The sequence below is a fragment of the Uloborus diversus genome, chromosome 7, assembly GCF_026930045.1.
Source record: "Uloborus diversus isolate 005 chromosome 7, Udiv.v.3.1, whole genome shotgun sequence".
NCBI classification, from domain to species: domain Eukaryota; kingdom Metazoa; phylum Arthropoda; class Arachnida; order Araneae; family Uloboridae; genus Uloborus; species Uloborus diversus.
The window spans coordinates 72,500,839-72,513,136 of NC_072737.1; the positions used below are offsets into that span (position 1 = coordinate 72,500,839).

The 12,298-nt window shown below is 33.4% G+C and overlaps 1 protein-coding gene across 3 annotated transcripts in view; it reads right to left on the bottom strand.

Moving 5' to 3' along the window:
- The window catches only part of LOC129227005 (uncharacterized), an 82,055-nt gene that overhangs the window by 16,861 nt on the left and 52,896 nt on the right, over positions 1-12,298 (bottom strand). For all 3 annotated transcript variants that reach the window (XM_054861635.1, XM_054861633.1, XM_054861634.1), the window contains 3 exons: positions 11,224-11,934; positions 8,620-9,128; positions 4,515-4,606 (listed from right to left, as the gene is read on the bottom strand). In XM_054861635.1, the coding sequence (XP_054717610.1) occupies positions 4,515-4,606; positions 8,620-9,128; positions 11,224-11,934 (1,312 nt within the window). The remainder of the gene's footprint in view (positions 1-4,514; positions 4,607-8,619; positions 9,129-11,223; positions 11,935-12,298) is intronic.

A 12,298-nucleotide genomic window follows, 5' to 3' on the forward strand; every position in this document is an offset into this window, starting at 1 on the left:
TATTTTCCTTTACTATCCACATCTCCCATCTTTTTAAGACAAATTATGAATTGTGCACAATATCTTCAATATTTAAAATTTTGAATGCGATTTTTTTCCCCACTTCAATGATAATAAGAAATTTATGGATTTTTTTTTTCAAATGAGCTTTTTTTTAGTATGTCATGTTAACCATTTTGAACTAAATGTCAGTAATTGAAAACATGTTTTACACCAATAGAGATTCAATTCATTATAAAATTACATGATATGGTAAATAATGATCAGAAAAAAATATTGCTGTAGTATTCTCAATCCGTTTTCGTGGTTGCGATAATATTGCTCCTATACTTGCACTTAATTCCCGGAATTTTAAACTTTGACTTTAAATTTGTATTTATCCTAACACAGGGAACCATTATGCATCATAATGTAAAGTATCAACTTTCTAAGAAGTTTTCTAATCTTTAAGAAGTAATGATTCGTGCTAACGGCCATACCTTAAACACGTTCAAATCATTATTTCTTAAGTTTTTTTTGAGTAATCACGATTGCTTATTGCTCTCATTCGACTGTTTTGATGTGCTATCATTTTATTTTCCCACTAGTACCCTCTGCAGCATCACCGTCGACCGGCTCCTCACAATGCTGCTCCTCTAGCGAAAACCGTCTCCAGGTTGCGTCCATATCCTACAATTACACGCATACATACACGCACGCACTCTCAAAAAGCACATACACACACATATACCTACACACATACACAAACACATACACACACACAAACACATACACAAACACATACACACACATATACCTACACACATACACAAACACATACACACACATATACCTACACACATACACAAACACATACACACACATATACCTACACACATACACAAACACACACACAAACACATGCACACACACACAAACACATGCACACACACAAACACATACACACACACAACCACATACACACAAACACATACATACACACACACGCATACATACAGACACCTACACATACACACACAACTACCCACACACTCATCACACTCATGCCTGCACACATACACAAACACATATGCCTACACACACATACACATTCCCCACCACACACAAACACTCATACACACAACTACCCACACACTCATACCTGCACACAGACACAAACACACATGCCTACACACACATACACATATCACCTACACGCAAACACACATACCCCCACACACACATAAACACACATGAATACACACACACACACACGTGATTGCGAAAAACATGATTTGAATTCAAGAGGTCAAAATTCAATTTTTTTTTTTTTTTTTTTTGAATGTAGGTATTTTATATTACAATACACAATGGTTCCTTATTCATAGCCATAGTTAAAAATTCGGGAAATAAAATGCAAGTAGGGGAATATGGGGCAAAGTGAAATGGTGAAATATTTACTCTGCTTTTAGCGCCACCTATCTGGTAATATTTTAACTATGTAGTAATATGTGTAGTATATTCCAGTCAGGAAAAAAATACCATCGAAGATTAAAGCATATGATAATGCAAGCAACTTGCAAAAATTGGTACATTTTAAATAAAATCTGAGGTCTACTAATATTCATTGCAGTATTTATCTCTTTAAGCTATTGTAAACTTGATGCATTTTGAATGCTTTGTACAGTTAGTCAAGTGCATGCGGGTCAAAGTGAAATAGTTAATTCATTTCTTTTTCATTCACTTACTTATTCACTTTTTTTTTCTCATACATTAACTAATTTATTTAATTATTTAATCGTTTATTATTACTTCATTCCCTTTTCACTTATTCATTCTTTCGTTTATTTACTTAGTTATTTAATTTAGACACACGGCAGTGTGTCAGCCAAGTTCGGAAATCAGGCGACACATCTGCCAGTGTGTATCTTACACGAACCATTTCAAGCTACTTTTGACTCCCTTATTTCTCAAAAACTATTAAATCTACGTGCTTGAAATTTTGTATGTCTAATAGAGCTGCCTAGCAGACTTATAATCCTAAATTTCATGAATGTACCGCTTATAGTTCTGGAATTATTACTATCTGAAAAGTGTCATTTTTTACACTGACTCACTCACTCATCAAAATGTTTACGAACTTCCAAGTGTCTCACATACTTGAAATTTGGCATAAAGACATATTTTGGGTGATTCCTGGAATCGCCCACTTATTCACCAAATGGCGATAGTGCGCCAAATCTAGTGATTGGTTGAAATCGAGCTATTTTGGAGTCTGCCGTCAAAAGCGTGTGATTGGTTGAAATCACGCCAACTCGTCACGCGCAGCGTGACGAGTTGGCGATTTTTGGAAATTGCGCCAAGCAGGGGGTGATTCCAGACTCGCACCCATATTTTCATGCATATGTAAAGGGAAAAATCTAAAAAGTCAAGAAACTACTTTAAAATAGCAAAAAACTAGGCCATTTTTTATGAGCATCATGGCGTAAGCGCTTCACCGCGCAATTGCAAAATATTTCGCCTAATAAATCAAAACAAATAGGCTCGTCAAACATTGCCAAAACAAGTTTGTTGAAGTTTTAAATTAACTATTTAATTTCTAACCAAAATGGGGCTTGAAACAATACTTTAAAATCCACTAAAATGAAAAATGATCCATCAAATAATTAAAATTGCACATCTAGAGCTAAGCCTTTAAAATAAAAAATAGTCGGCTTTAAAATTTTATAAAAACTTTAGATCTCAATTAAAAAATGCAAAATTTTACAGGAGGAGCAAAAATGGCAGCAATAATTTCAACAATTGAGAAATATTTTCGCAAATTCTGCATATTTTACGATCTACGTTATGATAATCCCCCCGAACAATAAAGAAACTCCAGATAGATTTTGAGATGAGTCTTAGCAATTTTCCTAATTGCCGACAAATTTGAGGAAGCCAAAGACCAAGAGCTAATGTACATTGGCCTTGCTGATAAATGGGAAAACAGAAGATTATTGCCAAAAATTGGCGATCGCGCCAAGTCCCCAGTTATCAAAATATCTTCATAACTTCTAATAAAAAGAAACCGCAAACCAGTGTACCGTAGCAGCAGGGAAAAAAGGAAAATTTGTAATATACTCTTTTGCATTTATAACTCTCTAAATTAGAACATAACCTTTGATTTAGCTTTTCAAAAAGTAATGATATCCCAACAAAACATAAATGTGAAAAAAAAAGCCAAGCTCGGTTGAAATGAGGTGAGGGAAAGACGGTATCACCGACAAAAAAAGTTCAGATCTAAACAGTTACCAAGTTCCATAGCAGTTCTTCATAGAAGTTGGATTTTCCCATGTTCTTCAATTCATTTAAAAAAACATTTTTTTACTTTCTTTGATATTGGATTTAAAACTTGGCAAGTTTGAAAAAAAAATAAAAAAAAATAGTAATGACTAAAACTTGCCGCAAGTTTAAAATCCATTATCAAAACAAGTAAAAAATTGTTTTCTGAATGAATTGAAGAACGTGGGAAAATCCAACTTCTATGAGTAACTGCTATGGAACTTGGGTAACTGTTTAGATCTGAACTTTTTTTGTCGGTGACACCGTCTTTCCCGCACCTCATTTCAACCGAGCTTGGCTTCTTTTTCACATTTATGTTTTGTTGGGATTAAAACTATCTTTAATAATCGAATAGAAAATATTTCATTGTTAAAATATTTCATTTTTCACTTTGCCCCCTAAAGAAAGAAGTGGACAATATCCAACATTTTTTGAAATTACAAATTTACAGTCAAAGATGAAACATAATGCTTCAATGCAAGTTTTGTTCTAAAATATATTATTCATTCTTAATATACCATAATTTTCAGAACAAATTTCCAACTTGTTCATTTTGAAATAAGTAAGTTTTCTTAACTATTTCACTTTGCTCCGCATTCCTCTATGTGCCTAAAAGTATCGACACTGTGCAAGAGTGTGGATTGAGGAAGTGTGTTAATATCAATCCGAAAATAAACCGACATTTGTATAACTTTGGATAATACTGCGCCTTTACTATTTTTATGTCGAAAAAAAAACATGCACAGAGAACAGAAGAAAAAGAGCATTATGAATAAAAGCAAAAACAAACAAGATACAACAAACAAGCGGTTTTTTTTTTTTTTTTTTTTTTGTGTGTGTTTTTTTCTTTCTTTTTTGTAACAATTATAAATAGTTCATAATAATATTGGCTATTTTAAATAAAAGTTTTGATTAAAGTTAATACATAATCTAATAAAACTAGATTATATACCATCAGTTCAAGTTTAAGTATTGACTTGAACAATAAAAAAAGTAAAATAACTTTTGCTTTAATAACATCTATACTTCGTAGCAAATAATCAATTCCGAGGTTATGGAACCTAATGATTCCTTTAGTCAAAGGTTTATATTTGCTTTAAGCACCATCTCCATTTTTTTGCTAAAGCTCATCTTTTATTAAAGAATATTTTATTCGCTGTGTTTTACTAACGAGAAATTTTGGTCAACACTTTTTTTAAATGCCTAATACTTACTGTTGCGGGAGTTTCATCGAGTCTGCTTCCACCATCATTTGATACAATGACACCGTTTGCACCATTCTTAGCTGCTTCCCTGGCATCACAACCTGAAAAATTCACTCTTAATTACCTTTTTTCCTATTTTTCAGAAAACTTAATATATATAATATATAGGGTTGACCGGGGCACATTTGCGAGGATTTTTCTCAATAGATTTTCTAATTTCTATGTTTGAACCCAGGAAATTTCAGACTTTGTGGTTTTATGAAGCAGTAAATGAAGTCAAAATTTGTATATTCAATTGTTGCTCAGCTTGTGTTTTTAACCGTAAAAAAAAAAGTATTTTTTGATTCCAAGACGGTTGCGTAAACTTGCTCCGAACCCGGGGTAAGTTTGCGCATCCAGTGGAACACGTTCACGCATATTAAAAATGATACCAAATAGTAAATTAAATAGATACTTAACCAAATTTGAATATTTTATTTATCTTAAAACACTTTAAAAATAAGAAAATCACAAATAATTAATCAAAGATTATTTTGTAGGCTAAACTTAAATCATAGAACTTATTGCTAATTAAAAACAGAAACTATTTATTCATCTTCTTCATCGCTGTTAGATTTTACTAACAAAAATTAAGTATTTCTTTTCGCATACTTGTCATGGGACTGCGTTTTGACATCTAAGACGTTGAGCCCTCAATTCTCTACTTCGTAAACAGAATCGTTCATTAATTTCCTTTTTAACAGAGTGTACCAACTTTTCTCTGTCGCAGATATCGGTTTCATACTTTTTTTCTTTGATATCTTCTATTTCTGCTTCAATAGAAACTTGTAAATTTTAAATTAATTTCTCATTTTTGTTTTCTTCTGCCCATTATGTTTCTTTTCTTTGTAGCTTCTAACTGCTCTTGACAGAGGGCTTCTTTAATCAGAGTATCAGTTAAGATTGTGAGCATCCTCTTTTTTCTCCTTTCCTGGTTCCTAAGCTTTGGTCCTACTTTTTCAAATAAACTCAGTTGGGGTAGTGATTTTCCCCAGTAAGCCTTCTACATCCATATGTGATGATGTAGAAGGCTTACTGGGGAAAATGCTTGGATTATTGATAAGCCTTTTCATTATCTTGACATCTAACGTGGTTCTGTTTGAACGTAATGTCTTACCATCTTTAAAATAAAGAAAATGTATCAGAGGCTGAATAGTATATAAAGTTAAAGCTGAACAAACATGAAGACATCACTCTGGATTGTAAGCTATAAGATACGAATCTTTTACTTAATTTAAAATGAATGTGGTTCTTTTAAAATTAAGCAACTTGAAAATACTCAAGGTTTGAAACAACACGGAGCGAAAATAGCGTCCAAGACCCGTTTAGAAATAAGACAGAGTAGTAAGACACAGTAAAAACTTTTGTAAATGTGCCCCGATGAAAATGCGTAAACGTGCCCCGTCGGCAAGTTTGGATTTATTTTTACCGTGCAAAAAAATTTAATAACTTTTCTGCCCAGACTACAAATACAATTCTCAAAAAAGGATAAAATTTTGTTACGTTTTATGTGTTTATTTGTTTTTAGCAAAGTATTATTCTTTCACAATAAGCTTCAAAACGTTTAACACAAAATTTACTCGACATGATAGAAAACAGATTTTCCTCTCCGCATGCTAAACCGAAGCTCAACTGATGCTCAAAAACTTGTGAGAATATTTGCTAGGGAGCAGTATCAATCTGCTATGACTATTGACTCTCCAGTTATAACTCGTTTTTGAAAAAGGGCTCTGCGTAAACGTGCCCCGGTCCACCCTATATTTAACATGATGTTCCTGTTTAACCTGAAAGATTTCACAACCCTTATGATATTTCAAATTGCAAAAATGTTCCAAATCAGATGCAGAGCTGAAAGTTTGAAGCAAAAATAGAAACGACTGAGAAAATACAAATTTAATTTTTTATACGGACCCTAGGTCTCCTAACTTATATTTAAAGAAATAATTTCTATTGAAAAATATTACTAACACAAAAAACGTGACATTTGGTAGACCAAAACTCAAGGAAATATTAGAGTTCGAAGTTCTAAGGGACCATACAGAATATGAGATTTTAACTTATCGCCCATTCAGAGAATGTCAGGTTGTCGAAGTAAAAAAAACAAAGTATTAATATTTTTCATTGCTATTCTAAAATAAGTGCAAATGTTATCCCATGATCAGCGGAAACAAACTTTAAAACCTCGAACAACTTGAAAAATCACGCTATGTCCAGCTTTAAATGCTTGATAACCTCTATATTTTAACCCAAAAGTTGCCAATGGCGGATAGTGTAAAGTAGTGTAAGTCACAAAACGCTGCGTTTCATATCTCGGTGAATATTGGTCGAACTAATGTCAAACGTTTTGTGTTGGAATGATTTTATTATAAAAAAGTATAAAAGATTATAAAAAGCTAAATTTTTGTATTTTTGACTTATTTTTATTTTTGTTTCAAACTTTCAACACCTTAACTCTGCATCTGAATTTGAACATTTTTGCAATTGGAAATATGTATCTAGGACTAACGGTTGCGAAATTAGAGGTCTTGCAAATTAAAACAGAACGCCCTGTATATGTGTAATAAATATAAAGAAAGCCTAATGTGTCTAGAAAGTAATGTTAAAAATATTTTTAAAAAGTAAAATATAAATTTAATAATTAGATAAATTAAGTAAGCATTTTGAACTGGAGAAAAGCGTGCCCGTTGGTTTGATTATCTGCACCCTTCCCTCTTTCCACTTTGAAGAAATATTCCAAATCAGAATTACATTTCCGTAACTACCAACTTTTAAAAGATTGTGATTTAATAACTGATTGTGATCAAATACATCGAATTTTTAAGATTTCGACTTAATTATTGTTCATTTTTAAAATACGTGTTGAAATACCATTACTTTTCCCCACTTTTGTTAATGTGATGTCTCTTTTACGCGTACTTAATTATTTTTTCTTCTCTTTTTTTCTTTCCTCATTTTTTCAACAAAGTTAAATGTTTTCTTCAAGTAAATTATAAGATAAATAGTTCAATGCCTGTGGCTAAAGATGGATTTTACCTAATAGTTCATTTTACTTCAATATAAAAATCTTTTTTTTTTTTTTTCAAAATCTTTCATTACGTATTTACACGAATTAAACAAACTTTATTTGAAAATATTTGTTAAATAAGATGAATTTCTATGTACACATTATTTTTCGGACGAAAAATTTCTTTTTCGACGAAAAATATTGGTCTTAATATCGAGGATTTCCAGAGATGTAAGTCTGTAAAATGTGTGATAAAATCTTAATAAAGATTATCACGTTGAAAATCACAAAAAATGCATTTTTTGAAAGCAAGATTTTAGACAAAATATCATCAAGGGGAGAGACTCGATTTGCCTGTCCGCTATTTTTACGCGGAGGTGAACGAAGAATTTCGTGAAAGTAAGAATTCATTGATGGCATTCTTTCTTTTTTTGAATCAGGAAATAATGTTGTATGAATTCTTTTAGAGGTTCATCGTTTAACCAGAATCTTTTTGAAAAATTAAACCGATACTTTTAACAGTGTAGCAGAAAAGTATAACCGTAACTTGTCGATATTTTATTGGAAAAAATATACGCTCTTTTCAGTTTTCATGTAGTGCATTTGTTACGTAAAGGTACACCATTTTACAATTGAAGTATTACTTTTCAAATTTTCTAGCTAATAATACAGGGTGTTTCAAAATTATCTTTACAACTTCAAAAATTCATAACTTCAAACAAGATATTTATATTATGTCTTTTGCATGTATTACTGCAACTAATAAAGATTTTTTTAGTATACTTCAACATGCGTACCATTGGTGGCCCTAAGCACTTCCAGTCTGTAACCAATTTCAAGCCAGGTACAGTAAAAATAATTTTGGAACACCCTGTATAGAAAGAACGTGCAAGATTTCAGTGCTCTTCGCTATTTGGGATTTAATATTTGAACTAAAACAAAACCTTGACTGTGATTGCAGCTGTCACGGTAATAAGATTAGTCATTATTTGTCGAATTACTAGATATGTCTTGACGTAGAATAAGCTATTCAACATTAACAAATATTTATAGCAGTAGCAGCTTAAATACCTGTTAGTATTCCTTTAGCAACGACTGGTAAATCGGTATTGTCTCGAACTCTCTTGAAGTCGCTCCAATCTGCACCTGGATCCACTAGGGCGTCAAAGAGTGTCTCGAAGCTATAAGAACCGATGCAGAAGCTAAATGTTCCCGCTAGTCCTTCAATATGGCCTTCGAGTACTCCTTTGTGGTGGATGTGACCGAATCCAATGTCAAACTCAGCAGGTTCATAGAGAAGTCGGTCTGCGCTGTAAGAAATGCTACCGGATACGGATCCAGAGACGCTGGCAGACTCACTAATGCTTTCTGATATACTGGCGTCCACTGATGTACTGGCATCCGCAGACAAACTTGCATCTACTGAAGCACTAACATCTGCAGACAAACTGGCATCTAATGAAGCATCTGCTGATATACTTGCATCCAATGACGCACTAACATCTGCACTCACGTCAACACTTGCAGAGATGTCAGCATCTGCACTTGCAAAGGCAGCAACGTCACGTTTTCGACGGTTTCTGCAATATATTGGGACTTTTTAAAATTTAGCAACTACACATTTGTCAGAATCAAGTATTTTTGTATGCGAGAAAGTCGATTTTGGTGTAATGGAAAGTAGACTCGTTCAGTTCTGAACGAAATTTCTTGATATTAACCTTATGGCACGAACACAGCAATGCGGGTACAGCCATTGTTAATATAAATATTTTTAGAGTTTGAATCATGTTGTTTACATCATACTTATATACTTGAACATTTTACAACTAATAATTTTTTTATCAATGTTTTATACATACATGAAGTAAAGTTATATGTTAATTGCGCAACATTTGATAATTATATAAAATTTCGTTTATATAGGTAGCTCTCAAAAGTGCAATCTATTAGAAGTGTAATACATGATACTAAAAAGCAGCAACATGGAGTAAACAATTCGCTTAAATCTAATCCGACGAAGCTTGTTTTCGAACCAAAGAGCTAACTACATTTATAACCTGGCTCATACAAGTTAATTTTCAGTAGCGTGATACTTAAAGGTTCCAATTTTAAAATATAAAATAATTAAGCCTCCCCTTTCTTTTTTCTGCTAAACGTCGTCAACAGTGATTATTGGCCTTGTGTCAATCCAAGAATTTCTCATCTTTCAACTGAAACAAGAATGGGCGCGTTTAAGATCAAACATCTTTTTATCAGAGTCATACTGTAGCACTGTTGTACTTCATTTTCTATTATTGCTAAACACATTCTCATTTTGCGCGGAGGTTGATTTAATGCTGCGTTAAGCTGTCTTCTTAGCTATTATATACAGGATGTTCCGTTATAACCTGCAAGACCTCTATTTTCGCAACCGTTCGTCTTAGATGCATACTTCCAATTGCAAAAATGTTTAAAATCAGAGGCAGAGCTAAGATATTGAAAGTTTGAAGCAAAAATAAAAATGAGTCAAAAAATCCAAAATTTAACTTTTTATACTGACCCTAGGTCTCCTAACTTATGTTTAGGAAAATAATGTAAATTGAAAAACAATTCCAACACATAACGTTTGACATTGGTACGACCAATATTCACCGAAATATGGAAAGCAGCGTTTTGTGACTTACATCACTTTACTCGCGCCGTCAATAACACCTTTTGGGGGAAAATATAGCAGTTAACAAAGGTTCAAATTTATTTGTGTGCACAGAGTGTGGTTTCTCGAGTGTTTTTGTGTATCACGGCATAGCATTGGCAAAAAAAATTTAATAGCAATGAAAAATATAAATACTTTGCTTTTTTACTTCGACAACCTGTCATTCTTCTAAAAGGGCGATAAGTTCCAATCTCATCTTCTGTATAGTTTCTAAAAACTTTGAACTCGAATATTTCCTTGAGTTTTGGTAGCGCAAATGTCAAGTTTTTTGTGTTAGTAATATTTTTCAATGGAGATTGTTTCTCTAACTATAAGTTAGGGGACCTAGGGCCCGTATAAAAAGTTAAATTTTGTATTTTTTGACTCATTTTTATTTTTACTTCAAACTTTCGATATCTTAACTCTGCATCTGATTTTGAACATTTTTGCAAATGGAAGTATGCATATAAGACTAACGGTTCACACACACACACACAACTACCCCACACACACACACACACATACACATACCCCACACACACACACAAACACTACATATACGCACACACACTCGTGATTGCGAAAAACATAATTTGAATTCAAGATGTCAAAGTTCAAATTAATTTTATATTTCGCAGTCAGATGAGGTACGCAGAACTGTCTGATTGTGTTGAGTAATTACGGAACAACAAATTTTAAGTTTTCCTCTTCGAAATTTATTTTAAAGAACATAATTTCTCAAATGTTTTCTGTAGCCAACTTTGGCTGTCTTATGTTCCACTGGCTGAAAAATCAGACAGGTTGTGGTTTTATTTAAAGCAATTCAGCTCTGTAAAGTTGTGCATCAAAATCTCTACTTTCCTGTATTTTGTTGTTGAAGTCACGAAAAAGAAAATAATAAACATTTTAGTCAATAGATTTCTCATTTTCAGCAGTAACATTTGAAAGTACTTAGAAGGTATGCGAGGAAAGTAATTATAGAAAAGAAAACATATTTTACTTACACTGTACCGTCAGCTGTTCCGTAATCAGCATTACCATTGTAGTCGTAATTGTAGTCTGCTGCTTCTGCACCAGCATAGTCATTATTCTGATTGTCAGTGCCACCATAATCATAATTTCCGGTAGTGCCACCATAATCATAATTTCCAGTAGTGCTACCATAATCATAATTTCCGGTATCGGTACTAGCATAATCGTAAGCTCCAGGATCCGCTCCAGCACCAGCATAATCATTATCACCTCCAGTAACATCTCCAGTTGCTTCAGCACTAAATTTTGCATCAGCCTCAACACTTGTGCTTGCACTCGCATCAAGTACAACGCTTGCACTTGCGTCAGCTTCAGCGCCAATATTTAAGCTTGCACTAGCTCCAATATTTGCACTGGCTCCAATGCCTACATCGGCTCCAATACTTGCACTGGCTCCAATACCTACATCGGCTCCAATACTTGCACTGGCTCCAATGCCTACATCAGCTCCAATACTTGCACTAGCTCCAATGCTAGCACCGGCTCCGATGCTTGCACTAGCTCCAATAGACGCACTGGCATCAATACTTGCATCAAGACTGGCACTCGCACCAAGGCTAGCGCTTGCATCAAGGCTGGCACTTACGTCAACACTGGCACTTACATCAGCTTCAGCATCGAGCTTAAGTTTTAACCTTTCACCCCTGTCAATAATTACATCGTGATCTTCTATGTTTGGCAACCTGGAAGAAATAAATTTATTTTTTCAAACTTCATGTAAAATGCTGCTACATATGAATCTATAAGATAAACAAATATTCTTCCTGAAATGGAAATTCTTTAAGTAAAAGTGAAATTAGCATTTACTATGTCTTTTTGACCATCTTCAAAATGGACACGGTTAACAGTTCATACCGAATGTATAACTTCTTTTTTACTGTTGTTAGCTCGGAGCGTTCCAGTTAGAGAACCGATTTTGACGACTATTTTTCAAAGGATGGTGGGCATTTTAACTTAGGCCCCATTCTTTTGCTAGACCATATTTGTTCTTGTAAAACGTTATGGGTAAAAAAGAGTAAATTTCATGCAATTTCTCTATTAAATGAT